The sequence below is a fragment of the Panulirus ornatus genome, chromosome 6 (assembly GCF_036320965.1).
Source record: "Panulirus ornatus isolate Po-2019 chromosome 6, ASM3632096v1, whole genome shotgun sequence".
NCBI lineage: Eukaryota > Metazoa > Arthropoda > Malacostraca > Decapoda > Palinuridae > Panulirus > Panulirus ornatus.
In genome coordinates this window covers 53,070,483-53,086,934 of record NC_092229.1, presented here as the reverse complement: position 1 = coordinate 53,086,934, position 16,452 = coordinate 53,070,483, and the positions used below count along the sequence as shown (strand labels likewise).

The window sequence follows — 16,452 nt, the reverse complement described above, 5'->3', positions numbered from 1 at the left end:
TTGAGAACAAGGCATACGAAACGCTTGATGAAAATGTTTCGGTACAAATTAATTCCCTTATCATACCTTATCATACCTTATCATACCTTATCATACTTTATCATACCTTATCATACTTTATCATACTTTATCATACCTTATCATACCTTATCATACCTTATCATACCTTATCATACCTTATCATACCTTATCATACCTTATCATACTTTTCCCTTAAATAGATTCAGGCAATTGACGCCCTGGCATGATGCTTTACAGAACCTATTAATTTTAGAAGTAATAAAGTTAAATCAGCATTTGTTGCCGCAGATACTACTTTATTTCTAAGTGAAGGCAAAGATGATCTTGATTCCCGTATGTGATCCCTTGTTCACTTCCGATCTTGACCTGACCTGACCTGACCTGTGATTACTGAGCCCACGTCCCTTCTCCTACCGCGTATAATCTGTGTCATTCTGCCATATAAATCATAGTGATTCCCAGTAAATGTATATATGCGTAATACTAATACACAGGGTTGCAAATATTTTGCGAAAACGTCTTTAAGAATCAGCCAAGCTGAGAGGGCTTATCACACGTCATCCTCGAAGATGGGAGGTATTCCGAGGTGCTCCTCAGACCGAGAGACTTTGAGGAGGAGAGGAGAGTTATTTGTATAGATTATGGTAAATAAAGAAAGAGGAAGATTACGTAGGACGCAACTCATCTTCTTCAGAGAGGTTTCATGTCACCAAATACGTCAGACTCAAGACTCCCATAAAAGAAGAGATCATTGACTTAATAGTTCAAAAGCTGTAGATTTATATGACCAGCCATAGTGAAATATATCAATTCATACTAAGCATTCCAGTCTGACCAAACGCTTGACGTAAAAACATACACACAAATCATACTATAGAACTCATAAGCTGAATATATTGAGTATATCGTAAGGTAAACATGCGTAACACGTCACATGAGGAACACATAAAGCGGCAGAGTAAGACACGAGACGTATCCCAATAGTCGTGTGTATAGCATAACAAACACGTCATGCACTAAATCAAACTTAACGCTCTATACATCAAACCAAACACGTGGTAAACATACCAAGCCAACCTGACGGTAAAGACGTACCAAGGAATGCGTACACACATACAGACACACACACACACACACAGAGTGCCTCACACACCCATTATTTATGCTAGGAAAGGAGACAACTTCGAGCGTGTAGGCTCTAATTTAGGCTTGGGTAAACACATCAAGTTGCAGGACGTAATATAGGATCCTCAGCATTGAGTCTAAGATGATAAAGTAAGGAACATTAGGGGGAAGGCCAGCCACCATGAAATGCTGTCAACAGATGGATATCTTGGGGGAGGGGGGGTGGGGGTGGAGCCTCGCTTATCGTATCAGGCCAGAGACCAAGATAAGGAAAGGACCAGAGGCCATGATAATGAAGAAAACCAGAGGCCATGATAAGATGCGGATCAGAGACCATGATAGACCATGATTAGACACCATGATAGAAGGCAGAACAGAGACCGTGATAAGGAGCAGGACAGAGACCATGACGTACTGTCTACAGCCAGCGGCAGGTGCTCGTCCATCAGAGAGGGGCAAAAAGGTGACATTCCATCCCTGGAGTGATCCTGGAAAGATCCTCACCTGACAATCATCCATGTGTGATTCAATCTCTATTGACCCACTGGTGATATGCGAGGTTGAACAACGCTGGCGGTGGATGTTAGTGTCTCATCCTTAGCCCTAGGTTAAGGTGGGAGTGAGGCTGAAGGTCTGGGGTGCAGCAGGAGACCTGGGGTGAGGTGGTAGGTCTGAGGGGAGGCGGCAGGTAGGGGGAGAGGAGGCAGATCTGGGGTGAGGGTTGGTGAGGGAGAGCAGGACGTATCAAAGGGGCTGGTGGACTAAGCAGAATGCAGGGGAAGACTATATCTATAAACCATTCTATTAATTCTAACCATCGTATGAGAGAAGGAGTTGTATAGTCTCCACAATAACAAATGTTCTTAATGTCAGACAGAGCCATATTCAGTTACCCAAAACACAATCCTTCGTCTCCCAGCAGTCACCTCGTGCATCATACACACACACACACACACACATCTCATCTCTCGTTTCTTAATATTTCAGTAGACAGTCAAGCCGCTTTCCTCCCGCCACTTAGCTTCACCTAAGCTCTTATAAGCTCCTTATATTTTGTAATAGTGTAAGTAAGTATCTCTCATACGTTTTCCTATCATTCTCATCATCGTACAGTATGTGATGATGATGATGATGATGATAATGATGATGATGATGATGCCACTGTTGTACCGTCCCTAACGCTGATCATGGGGACATGACGGATGTCTGATAGTCAGAGGCAGTCAGTCAGTACACTGAGCGCGATGATACGGTACTTGGGTACGTTCATCCGGACCTTCATCTGTCTTCTGAGGCTTAGGTTAAAGGTCACACCGTCAGGCGTGAGAGCTGAATTCTTAATCTCAAGTGTCACCCCAGTAAGGTTAAGTCAATGGGCTTTACTATGGCTATGAAACTGAAAATATACTAATGAAGTAAAGACGTGTTTGACAGGCAGCTGAGTAACCTACTTTCTAAAGTTCTTTGAACATATAAAGAAAAACATAACGTTTTAAAATCACTGAAGAGAATACAGCAGTTACGTTACTATGAATACGTCAAACACTCGGGACAAAAGGGAGTTATACATCACACTGTTGGTCGCTCAATGCTAGGCTCAGACCATAGCGATAATTGATGGATATATTCCCTCAAAAAATGAAGCCATAATCGCAGAGGAGAAATCCAACCAACGTTCTAGAAAAGAGGCCATTAATTACTGCTTGAGAAATGAGAGATAACGAAGAGAGATTTAATAAATAATCTTAAAACTTTTGTGGAAGTATTCATGAGAGACTCCCACGTACCTCATGTCAAATTTGGGATTTCAAGAGCTTAAGAAATTCCATTAATAATTGTTTTTAACTCCAGGTAGACCTAAGTGTTTAAACGCTTCATACGGAGAGCGTTACTGAATATCAAGTTGTGACGGTTTAAGCGTTTACTGTGCGTCCATTATTCATATATATATATATATATATATATATATATATATATATATATATATATATATATATATATATATATATATATATGTTAGTCTTTGTTTCCGCTCATTATCCCCTTTCTCTGTGTCGACCAAGGCTATCATCTCTGCTAGTTGCACCAGCTCTTCCCTCACAATCACATATCATGTCCTGTTGCTTTATATAACCTCACTTCTCTGATCTGGCCTAATTCTTGCATTTCCTTTGACATTGTCTTACCTGGAATGACCTTGCCTCACTTGGCCTCGCCTTGCTTCACCTTGCCTCGTCGTACATGACCGTGGTGCACCGCTTCACCTATCATGCCTCTCATACTTGCCTTGGTTGACATCTCAATGTTGCCTCACTCTCCCTCAGGTGTCCTGGATCCGTCGTCGGGATTACCACCTCCTTACCGTAGGATCACAAGCCTACAGCAGCGATGACAGGTTCCAAGTTCGCTACATCAAACAGGAAAATGTAAGTAATTGATATCTTCCTCAGATTATAAGTAATTAATATCTTCCCCATAAGCGATAGTTATCTTCTTCCTCTTAAGTAACTGATATCTTCTCCATACTGTTAGTAAGTGATACCTTTCACCATATCATATATAAATGATATCTTCTTCCTTATATCATAGGCAATTCATATATTCTTTCCCATATAAGTAATTTTCATCTTCCCTCTTCCCCATATCATAAGTGATTGTCATCATCTCTATATTATCAGTGATTGATATCTTCTTCCCCCATACTTTAAGAAATCGATATCTTCCTCCCTATATCTTAAGTCATCTAATGGTTCTTTGTCACTCACTCCTCACACTACTGTGTAGCAACTGCATCCCCTTGTGTAGTGACCCCTAGTGTCGTGTACCCACAGTGAGGTGTACCATTAAGTCTTCACCGGCGCTGTGTAGCAATAATCATCACCTTCCCATATCATTAGGGGAGAATAGAGCCTCTTAATGCTTCTGCCGGCTGCTGTAGTCAGTAACAGCGGCAGACAATGATGATGATGGACGTAATGGCTCTTATTGTTCTCCCAAAGGACTGGCAGCTTCACATCCGCTACGTGCAGGTCCGGGACGACGGTGTGTACGAATGCCAGGTCTCCTCACACCCGCCAGTCAGCCTCTTCTCCACCCTACATGTCTTGGGTAAGTCCTACTCTCACTCGCACGTCAAGCTTCTACCTCCTCCTCCTCCACGTCGAGCCTCTACCTCCTCACCCTCCATATCAAGCCTCGACCTCCTCCTCCTCCACGTCAAGCCTCTCCCTCCTCGCCCTGCACTTCAAGCCTCCACCTCCTCGCCCTGCACGTCCTGACGACCAGAAATCATCCAGACTTGAATTAACCATCCCATCCCCCTCCTGACCTGGCAAGACTTTTCATGACACAAAGACTTTACAAGTCTCAGGTGATGTTCCACAGAACGTCGACAGATTGAATCTTCCCCTCACATCCCACTTGACACCTCCAGGGTCCTAAAGACACATTCCTCCGATATCCAGGTCATATATCACAGTCGAAATCGTGCAGAACAAATACTTGTTTATCGCCAGGACCTGCAAGGAACCAAGATTACCTACAAGCTCTCTCCCGGCAGGGAAGACCTGAACATCAAATAGGGTCTGCGTTGGAGCTGCTATCGTAGTAGCGATGTATGAAACTGCTATATTGTGTAGACTTGATTTAAGACGTCTGACTCGCCTGGACTCGTGTGTAGCATCATAACCCATGCAGGAAAAGGAATCTAGCAGTTCCAAAAACATTTTCAAGACAAAATCTGGTGTAGAGTTATGAGTGGCACAACGACGGTGTTTGTGTTACGCCACGGTATCATCCGTACCACAACTGGTACAGCGGTCGGTGTCGTGCTGCAGTACGTTAATGTGACACTCTGACTTGTGCAGCAGGAAGAGTGTGTAGGATCGACCGAGCCTTGTGAGGTACTAAGACTTAGGATGCTGTTCTTAGGTATACATATAACTCTATCATTGACGCCATCAAGGACTGTGTTGTGTGCCTGTGTAATGTTGAGTTCGAACTATCATGAAGACTTTTGCAGCGTCAGGCGTCAAGACAATACAGCTTCAAAACAAGTGCAGCACCAATGGAAGCGGAGTACAATAAAGAAGTGTAGGGTAAACCTAACGCCCAGATAACTGGTCTGGTTCCCATAGGCCACTGGCTTTATGACCTGTTTTAGGGGGTCATGAGATGAGAACTCTTTTCATACATGTGTCTGTTACCCACACACGTTCCTTGCTCAGATGGAGCGTTTCTGACCTTATCTACTCTACTGCCTGAGGACCATCTAGGTTATCAGTGTATTTGTATGTATTCATGTATATATACAGCTGCATCGAGTCCATCTAAGTTGGTGCAGATGGTTGCCAAAACGGCCCCATCCCTACCACTGAGTCTATCAGTAATCAGTAGACAGCCACCTTACTGTCTGTGTTAGGACTGTCTGTCTAACCCTCTCCCTGTCCCTATCTGTCTGTATCCTCACTATTACGTGGACTTTGTATATTTCCAGCTTCTTTCTCGTTGATGTTTACCATCATTATCATGATGCAGGTGGTGTGGGGGTTATCTTCATGAACGGTGAGGATGGCGGCTGGTGTCTGCGCTTTGAGATATGCGTGAGTGACATTTTTCAGTGAGTGGTGGCCTGGGGCACCTGATAGAAAGGGTGAGAAGGAGGGAGGAAGGGAGGAAGGCAGGGAGAAGGTGGGGTGGTGGGAGAGAAATGAGGGATGGGGGGACAATAAGGGATATATATGTAGGGAAAATAACAATAACACATTTTCTTTGTGGCCACAGAGGCGACGTCAGAGATCCTGGGTGGACCGGAGAAGTACATGACGGTGGGGAGCTCGTTGAGGCTGGTGTGTGTACTTCGTGATAACACCCAACCACCCAGCTTCGTCTTCTGGTACCACGACGACCAGATGATCAACTACCATGCCACTAGGGAGGTAAGTGTCCTCCCTTCGGGTAACATAATACCACATGAACAACCACTGAGTTACTGTGGATGTCGTAGTTTGGTAGTTACCATGCTCCTACCACGCCAAGAGTAAGGTTGTAGTACCATATTGCTCATGGACATTATCAGCCCCACACAATCAACTACCATACAGATGGGGAGGGGGATAGATAATGGTTCTACAGACGGTATCAAGACTACCATGTGACCTGCTACCACACCATAAGGGAGACAGATAGGTTAACACAACCACCACATAATGACACCAACCAATCAGTGGGGTAAACACATCCACCGCACACTTACATCATCCAATCAGTGGGGTTAACACATCCACCGCACACTTACATCATCCAATCAGTGGGGTTAACGCGATAATCATATGATGAACTAACACAATGCGAGGGAGGGAGGTCAGGTATTATGCTATCAAGGGGTTCTCAAGACATTCAAAAGATCATTCATCACCCCAAAGAAATCGCTGTGAATTTCAACCCTGTAAAGTAATTAAGCGAATTAAGGGATTACATTGATCAAGCCAGCTTGTGAGCGTCTGTGATAGACATGAAAACGATTTCATTTTTTGTTTTAAACCTTTGGGAGATTTCTTTCTACCCAATGTAATCTAGTCTTAAGAATCTTCCTTGATGATTTTGGGTGAGAATATAATCTTATAAGAGTCTGAATGTCTCTGGCTAGTTCCTGAGTGTCTAAGGTTAATCTCCATTTAGGTGGCATATTTCTGTCTTCACATAATGTCTTTCATAACAACGGAATATGTTAGAATGGCGTCCCACAGGAGCTCTATCTACACCTCCAGGATGCTGGACTGACTCCACCACAAATGTGTCATATCTTGCAAAATGTTGATGTTTATATCTATGACTCCATTAAGAAACGAGGTCAGCATAGGCTTTAAGAACAAACTTTCAGTTTCCTATGATTACGTTTGAAAGAAATAACTGATATGTCATTCCATTAGTCTCTAAATATCTTTGAAGTTATTGTTGATTAAAAAGAGAAATCGGTTTGAATATCTTGCTTCAAAAAATTGAAGATTGACAAACACTGTTTGTTTTTGAACTTTTACAATCTGATGCCATCACTCTCAGCTACAATGTTTATCATTCTTTTCAGACCAGTATAGTAAATGACAATAATAAATATGAAAAAAATTGTGAAATAATGATGCAGTTTCACTCATTCTTGTCGTCTTTATAGTGAGTAATGCGTTGAATGATCATACTTATTATGATAAAGCAAATGGTATGTCACTTCGAACCACGTTTTTCACTTTCCAAGGCAGGGAAAAAACATCCACCGTAACATATTCTACAACGTAGTAGATATATATCTAGTAGGATTAGCGTGCAGCCTTCCCCTCATCAGCATAGCAAAGAGGCTTTAGCTTCGAGAAATTGATATCTTAATTCAAACAACACATGTGATCTCTGGAGAAGCAAGAAAATGGATGGCATTGTTATGAAGAAATTAAAACCAGTTTTCGTGGATCCAATATATAGTGCCTTGGGACAACAGGTGTTTGGAAGAGGTCCGAAACCCTGGGGTTAGTAATGAGTATTTCCGACACGAGAACTTGAATTTAACATTGTTCGTTTCGTCGTCATGAACTTTAGAATGGTTTTTGTACTTCAAAATGTCAGTAGTGAATAATATGTAATACATACAATTACATGAATCTGAAAAGAGAGATCGAAGCAATGCTTCGAAACACTAAAGATCTCATATATTCTGTATGACACATTCGCCTCATTATCCTTACTTAGGCAAAGTTACTCATCTAATATCGGAATATATGAGGCTCACAGACTATCTACGATTGCAGTTAATTGGTTAATTGGATTTGAAGCTTAGGATTGAAGCACGTTTATAGAACCAGAGTCACGTAGCTCTGAGCTACACTTGAAGAAAAGCACTCTGCCGACATAGTTCAGTGTCTCTTTGTATCGCCTCAGTGAAGCATCTTTGTATCCTTGAACCATAATAACTTGCATAACTGAAGCCGGATAAACTGGTATCACTGCATTCAAATAGGTTTGTACCACGGGAAAAAAGAAGGGAAAAAAAAGATTTGTACCTCTGCAGTCAAGTTAGTTTTTATTGCTGCATTCAAATGGCATTTTTGTTTTCTTTCTCAGCAGCTAAAGCGCTTTGTACGTGCGAAGTCGTGCATCATTACCGCTGCAGTCATCTAGGTTTTGTGTCACTGAAGTCAAGTAGTGTCCTGCCACCGTAGTAGTCACATACTTCTGTACCACTTCAGTTAAGATAACTTCTACAACCATTGCTGGAAATAGATAAGCTCTATTGCAAATCCGATAGATAGTGGCTGGCGTCAAAGTGAACGCAGGATAAAGCTGTGTCGTCCGACGGATCCTTGCTCACACCAGACATCCTTCAGCCCATCCTTATGGCCACTGCATCTCAAACTATTTCTTCATTCTGCGAAAAAAGAAAGAAAAAAAGAGCAAGATCTTTCTGTATATTTGTTACATATATAATCTAGCGAAAACAATCTTGCATGAATCTATTACAACAATGTTACGTGAATCTTTCAGAGCATAGACCATATTTTCGCAAATCCTTCGCAAATACGTAGGAATTTAAATCTTTATATTTCGCTGAACGTTTTTCATTCAAGTGGGAAAAACATTTTTCGCGAAAGAAATGTGTATATGTCGTATCTTTTCTCCTGTCTTATTCACATGTCAGCACATATACACAATGGACGTAAATAGATATGTTTAAGAATTCTGTTCTGTTGAAGATTTTCTTTCACATCTTCAATCAGAAAAGAATAAGAAAGAATATTTCTCTTTCTTTCTATCTCTAACTTAAGTCACCAGTGTTTCCACAAAACTGTATATTGCATCTTGAAAGATAAATTCTAGCAATTTCAAGTCTTTCTATCGTTACTTCAGGACAATACCTTAGGAAAGAATTTAAGAAAAGAAAAGAAAATAAAAGAAATGAAAGAACTATGCTCAAGGCCTCCCCCTGTATTACCGTCCACGGCTGTAAATTTCTTGGTGTAACACGATTGCGTTGCCAGGTAACGGGTCTATCAAATAATCGTTAACCCGGTTGCTAAAAAACGATTTATGGAATGGGTTGACGGTAAAATAACGTATCGGCAGAGAGTTGATGGCATGGCTGGTCTTGCCGGCAGGTGAGGGTGGAAAACAACGGAGGATTGAGCGTCCTCTTCCTGAGCAACGTGAGGCCGGCGGACTCTGGCAACTACACCTGTGCCCCTTCCAATACACGTCCTGCCCACATCTACATACACGTCTTAAAGGGTGAGTAAAGCTATTGACTCGTCCTAACAGGGTGAGTACAAGCTATTTACTCGTGCTAGCGGGGTGAGTACAAGCTATTTACTCGTGCTAGCGGGGTGAGTACAAGCTATTGACTCGTCCTAACAGGGTGAGTACAAGCTATTTACTCGTGCTAGCGGGGTGAGTACAAGCTATTTACTCGTGCTAGCGGGGTGAGTACAAGCTATTGACTCGTCCTAACAGGGTGAGTACAAGCTATTTACTCGTGCTAGCGGGGTGAGTACAAGCTATTTACTCGTGCTAGCGGGGTGAGTACAAGCTATTGACTCGTCCTAACAGGGTGAGTACAAGCTATTTACTCGTTCTAACGGGGTGAGTACAAGCTATTTACTCATCGTTACAGGACGAGTGAAAGCTATTTTCTCGTCGTAACGGGGTGAGCACAAGCTATTTACTCGTCCTAACGGGGTGAGTACAAGCTATTTACTCGTTGTAACGGGGTGAGTACAAGCTATTTACTCGTCTTCATGGGATGATTACAAGCTATTTACTCGTCATTTTGGGGTGAGTACAAGCTATTTACTCGTCCTAATGGGGTGAGTATAAGCTATTTCCCCTCGTAACTGGACGAGTGAAAGCTATTTACTTGCCGCAATGGGGTGAATACAAGCTATTTGCTCGTTGTAAAGGCTTGAGTACAAGCTATTTATTCGTCGTAACGGGGTGAGTAGCGGCTATTTACTCGTTGTAACGGTGTGAGTAGCGAAGTGTGTTTCGTATATCATGTCTGAAAATCCGATAATGTTTGGTCCATTCTGGCAATTTATATATTCAAACACTTGTGTACCACATTGTTGTGGGCGACGGATTGGCCTGAGTGGCGCTGGCCTGTGTGACGGACTGTTCTGAGTGACGCTGGCCTGTGTGACGGACTGTTCTGAGTGACGCTGGCCTGTGTGACGGACTGTTCTGAGTGACGCTGGCCTGTGTGACGGACTGTTCTGAGTGACGCTGGCCTGTGTGACGGACTGTTCTGAGTGACGCTGGCCTGTGTGACGGACTGTTCTGAGTGGCGCTGACCTGTGTGACGGACTGTTCTGAGTGACGCTGGCCTGTGTGACGGACTGTTCTGAGTGACGCTGGCCTGTGTGACGGACTGTTCTGAGTGACGCTGGCCTGTGTGACGGACTGTTCTGAGTGGCGCTGGCCTGTGTGACGGACTGTTCTGAGTGGCGCTGACCTGTGTGACAAACTGTCTCTGACTGATTTGACCTTTGTGACAGGGATAACACACCTCGACAACCCTCATAGTGAACAGGTGTTTAGATACCGTGTTGAATGACAGTTAACAGGTGATCACAGGTGTTTTAGGCTCATAATTCTACAGTATGCTCACGGCAGCAGCTTGAATTACATGGAGCATCTCGCTGATTACTTTACGTAATGATCTCCCATGAAATCTTTAATCTTATTCTTTCGTCCATAATCGCCCTGCAAGTATGGTAATTTGATTTCCAGTCCTTGAATTTTGTTCAACGAAAATGCAGCAGTGCATTTCGCGCACTAACGCAGTAAGCGCACTTACTTAAATTGGTCTAATGTATATTTGCAAGTCTTTTGCCTGTGAAGTAAATATATTCCTTGCTCTGAGAATAAAAGAACCAGATATTACGCCATAATTCGCCTTCCACAAACACTCTCCAGCGAAGCCATCACTCTTCTTGAATTGCCTCTTATTCACTTTAATTCTTTTAATGTATTTACCCGTCTAATGTGAAATGTCTTGGGATGATTGTGTTCCACGGTGTTCACGATATGAAGATATATTTGGGGCAGGTGGAGAGAGAGAGAGAGAGAGAGAGAGAGAGAGAGAGAGAGAGAGAGAGAGAGAGAGAGAGAGAGAGAGAGAGAGAGAGAGAGAGAGAGAGAGCAAATGAATTTACGTACACGTATCGTACCTTCCCTACCCTGTGCAAATGGGTCGCCCCCGGTATTATTCATTGCCTCTCTGGTGCGCGTTTACACCTGTGACATATTTCATTTCGCGTGTTGAGCAGACGGGTATAGGGCTGTCCGGTAGGTAGGTAGATAGATCCAGTGTCCACCCAACAAACGTGATGCTTAACGACAAATCTCGGTCAGCAGATGTGAGTCACTGGACATGTCGGGTCGCATGACCCTAACCTGCAGTATGTCCCTATAGCCCGGGGGCCTGCACGCATAGGATGATGATAATCACATGATATGATGAAGGTAGTAGAATCTTTATCGATGGTGATAATGATCTCCATAATTCTATGCAAATGTGTGATGGTTCTGGGTCATAGTGACGAGATGGGAGATTGTCTCGTGTCATGTTGAATATCCTTTACATGTTGGAGATGTCGAAGACTAGTTTTTATGGCCTTTTTGATGACTGAAAGTTAATGTAGGTTCAAAGCTTTATGGCCTCATTTTGACCTTTAACTCCTGCAAACATTATCATCCTCCATGCAGAGGTCGCTCTCCAGGGTAGAGAACAGGTGTAAACACAGTCACAGGTAATCTAATTTGTCCATTCAATATCGGATCCCGTTCATTCGACATATTCATCCCAGTACCATTGAACTGTGGGACATGCGTCCAGCTGAATTGCATGGAAGTGTGGGGTTGAATCCAGTCAAAGTACATGGAAGGCTCAGTCAGCTGGATCCTACATCTCATATTTACACTCATAAACATTTCCGAGTGGAGTTGGATCAGCCTGAGACGTTTGGTTTCTGGCAACAAGAAAAATTAATCAAGTAAGTGGTTCTGGCGCGATGCTGCTGCTCCTGGTGGTGGGGCGGGGAACTACAGATATAAACAATCAAGTCAAGGAATTATCTTCTTAATGTAAACATTCATAAACAACATGCGTTGTAAGGCTGGAGGAAGGATAGTTTTGACTGAAATATATCTAAAATGTTTTGTTAAAAACCGTAGAGCAAAAGAAAGTGGCTTTTTCTTTTTAGAGAGGCACATATAAGGCTTTTTGTCTCACCACCGGTCAATTCCACACACGTAAGAATTCTAGAAATGATATACAAAAAATTGATGCATATTTAGGGCACACTTTAACTGTTTTATTAACCTTAAGACGTGTATTAATTCTAGTGAAAGGAACAGTATGTATGTAAGAAAGAATGAACCATATCCCAGCCAACGTATATAACCACAGGAATATTGTGGATCATGATCCAACCAGCAATCTAGGGTCTTTTGCTTTTCCGAGTTCACAAAACTTTCTGGAGGGGAAGTTGCTTAATTCGTTTTCTGTGTGGGTAACAGTTATACATTACCCAGATGGCTGTATATATATTCCACTTTATAGTGCCTTAAGGAACAATTTCGCCTCTCGTTTCGAGGAAGAACCATACGTGTATCTTTTTATGCCTTCTTGCCATACACTAGCAGAGGACACATTCATTCTTGTGACTGGAGTTTGTAGATCTTTCAGTGGAAAAATTCTGCTCTAGAAAGTGTTATCTTACATATGCACTTTTCTGTCACCTTAGGAAGATATGTAACACTTCCTAAAGGATTGTTGAATTTTGTTGCTCACTCTCATCATTTAGTAGTTTCATGAATTTCCTTCCATACCATCGATGAAGCTCATGTCTGAGGCTACATGGAGGGATCTGGTCTCTTTTCTACATTATCATTCCCTCCGCGATACACTGTATCCCTTTATTGAAGAGCTCAGCATATTTCGGTAATTGAGATGATAGCCATCCGTCTGGTCAGCCAGTTTTTATATATCATTTCTTTTAGTCTCATTCGTCAAAGTTGGTTGGTTCAGCTGCTGTCAGACAACTCACAAGCTCTAGTCTCCAGTCCCCGTCAGCAGATACCCTCTTAATCTCAATTTTTTTCGCTCCTGACGGAGGAGAATATTGTTGTGGGTTCCTCTTCAGGCAGAGCAGCTCTTTCTCTCGTACCATCGTATATCACGGAGACTCAGTCTTTGGGTAAATTGCTTGTCCAGGTCAGCTTGTGTTCCTATGGATGTGGAGGTTAGTTCCGGTAATACTAGACCAGCTCTGGGTCTGTTTGAGGCCCATTTGTGTCTCAGGTTTTTGCTTCCTTGAAGAGATACGAGATCTTAAATTTTGTCGCCCCATTTCCAGATCCCCTTGGTCCTGGCGGGAGAGATATACTCTCTCTCTCTCTCTCTCTCTCTCTCTCTCTCTCTCTCTCTCTCTCTCTCTCTCTCTCTCTATGTTGACTGGAAGAGGTAAAAATCAACATTCGTCCTACGTTAGTTTTTTCCTTGACTTGCATTCAGGAGTCATTCTTTTTTCTTGGCGGAGTTGCAATTCTTCAAAACATCTTCCATAACCTTCTTGGCTTCCACAGTATTGCCGGGTGGTGAGACAGGTCATGGAGGCTTGCTCGTATCCTGTCTCTTCCTAGCTAAGTCTCGTGTTTCAATGATTACCAAGAGATTGAAGAATTTTGATATATATATATATATATATATATATATATATATATATATATATATATATATATATATATATATATATATATATATTGCAGGGGATAGGGAGGAAGACATTCTACCCACGTATCTCCGGCGTGCTGGGGAGGGTGACTAAGGTGGGTGAACGCCAGGGGGCTGGATATCCTCTCCTGTATTCACATTTTGGGAGGAGGAACGGAAGAGGAAACCATGTGAGAATTTCTCGTTCCAGGTTCAGTCGTCTGTTGCTAGTTATATCTCTCCGAGGTCATGGCAAAAGAAGTATAAGATATCATATATATATATATATATATATATATATATATATATATATATATATATATATATATATATATATATAGGCGGTCATTAGGCTCTTCCTACCCATTACATCCTCCCAGCTATATGTGCCTGGCTTTAAGGAAAATGGGAATAAAGTTCTCACTCTGTACTCGTATATGATCACAGTCTTTATCCATTCAACCTTTTACTGTTTCATCTTCTCAAGTGATACTGTTTGTCAGCAAGAAAATCTTGGAACATTAGGAAAGCACAGGATCCTTTCCTTAGGGTTTTGTTTTAATATCCTCGTAAAAGATTCGTGATTTTGCTGCTCGTATTTATTCACCCTTACTAAAACAGATTTAAGGGAGGTTGGAAAGTTCATTACATGAGGAAGTTTTTCTTCTTCCTACACCATTTCCAAACGCTTTCCAAGACCATCTTCAAAAGCACATCCTCTAGCACGACCGAGCCTCTTCCCTCCCAGACACATCAAGTTGTTTCGAGAAAGACTCATCCCTCCGCTACACACACTTTTGGCTCATGAAAGTCATCACTTTTCCTCCAGACTGTGGCGGGTCATTATGACGGTCCGACATGCGCCTCTCTCGAGCCCTTTTCTTATATGATAGTCCACTGGACTCGCCACAGTGAGAGCTAAGCTGGAGCGAGTCAGGAACCAATTGTCTTAGTGGTGATAATCAGGACAGAAAGATGAGAGAAACTGGGCCCCGTAGTGCTGGCCACAGTATGCCTCTCAGTCAGTCTGGCCAACATCAGGTTCCTCAACCCAGGGCAAATGTGGTGTCACACGTTGCCATAAGTGTTGTGGTCACATGACTAACATCTGTTTTGAACATCGATGTTTTTTGAAGAAGAACATCGCGAGGGTTGTGATTCACGTTAGCATCATGTCAGCTACACATCTGGTGTGCTGGATAATGGATTCTACGTTGATGGCCTAAAAATCGATGTGAAATTACCTAATTCTTCTCTAAGGAGAGGGATTTTCACACTTGTCTGGTCCACCTCTTGATTCTTCTTCTTCTTCTTCTTCTCTCTCTCTCTCTCTCTCTCTCTCTCTCTCTCTCTCTCTCTCTCTCTCTCTCTCTCTTTCTGAGTGTGTGTGTGTGTGTGTGTGTGTGTGTGTGTGTGTGTGTGTGTGTGTGTGTGTGTTTGCGTGCTTTTAAGAGGAATGTAAAACATATGTTAGAATAGACTTTTACACGGAAATTTGGTTATATGAGCGTTTGAATTCTTTCGCAGCTTTTAGATGAAGAAATCTCTCTCTCTCTCTCTCTCTCTCTCTCTCTCTCTCTCTCTCTCTCTCTCTCTCTCTCTCTCTCTCTCTTTTTCCCCCTCTGCAACATTTTCCAATCTCCTCCAAATTAAACACAAAACATAAAGCTTGCAAAAAGTCTTTTGGACAGAAAAAAAAATGTCCGAGGGTTTATTTTCAGCTGTGTACACAGCAGCGGGGATCCCTCCCTATCCTGTCTCTCTCACTCTGTGTTGAACCGGAGATACAGCTGGTGTCCAGGGAGAGTGGCACAGCTGGTGTCCAGGAAGAGTAGCACAGCTGGTGTCCAGGAAGAGTGGCACAGCTGGTGTCCAGGAAGAGTGGTACAGCTGATTTGCAGGAAAAGTGGTACAGCTGGTATCCAGGAAGAGTGGTACAGCTGGTGTCCAAGAAGAGTGGTACAGCTGGTGCCCAGAAAAAGTGGTAAAGCTGGTGTCCAGGAAGAATGGTACAGCTGGTGTTCAGGAGGAGTGGCACAGCTGGCGTCCTGATGCGATAAGATACATAGGAGATTGATACACACGTCCTGCTCCACAGCAACGAAACGTTTCCTGAAAGTCAAGAGAAACGTTTTCAGAGTACGACTCGCTGGCTGGGTAGGCTTTGTAATGTCATATTGTCTTTGTTTAATATCTTTCACAGCGAACATCAGTAGAAATGATATATACAGACTCTCTCTCTCTCGTGTGTGGATCATATCTTTTTCTATTTAAAGATATCCTCTCCTCTTGTTGCTTATATATTTCGCCAACGCTTTGGTCAGTGTCATGATTACTTCCATTCCAGAGGTGGCGGGGAGCCTTACCTGTGTTGGGCATTAGGTCTGACCAGGAGAGGCGAGAGCTTTGACTGTGCTGGCCAGCCAACCAGTCTGGCCGATGGTGGCGGAAGCTCTGACTGTGTTGGCCATCCAGTCAGTGTTGGCAAGAGAGGCGAGAGTCCTACCTGTGTTTCACCAGCCGGTCTAACCAAGAGAGCCGTGTCCTTTAACACA

General features: G+C 42.8%; 1 protein-coding gene across 2 annotated transcripts in view; it reads left to right on the top strand.

The window, feature by feature from the left end:
* LOC139749232 (neural cell adhesion molecule 2-like) overlaps positions 1 to 16,452 on the top strand; it is a 64,151-nt gene that overhangs the window by 42,277 nt on the left and 5,422 nt on the right. For both annotated transcript variants that reach the window (XM_071662945.1, XM_071662944.1), the window contains 4 exons: positions 3,471 to 3,572; positions 4,146 to 4,254; positions 5,929 to 6,083; positions 9,285 to 9,414. In XM_071662945.1, coding sequence (XP_071519046.1) covers positions 3,471 to 3,572; positions 4,146 to 4,254; positions 5,929 to 6,083; positions 9,285 to 9,414 — 496 coding nt within the window. The remainder of the gene's footprint in view (positions 1 to 3,470; positions 3,573 to 4,145; positions 4,255 to 5,928; positions 6,084 to 9,284; positions 9,415 to 16,452) is intronic.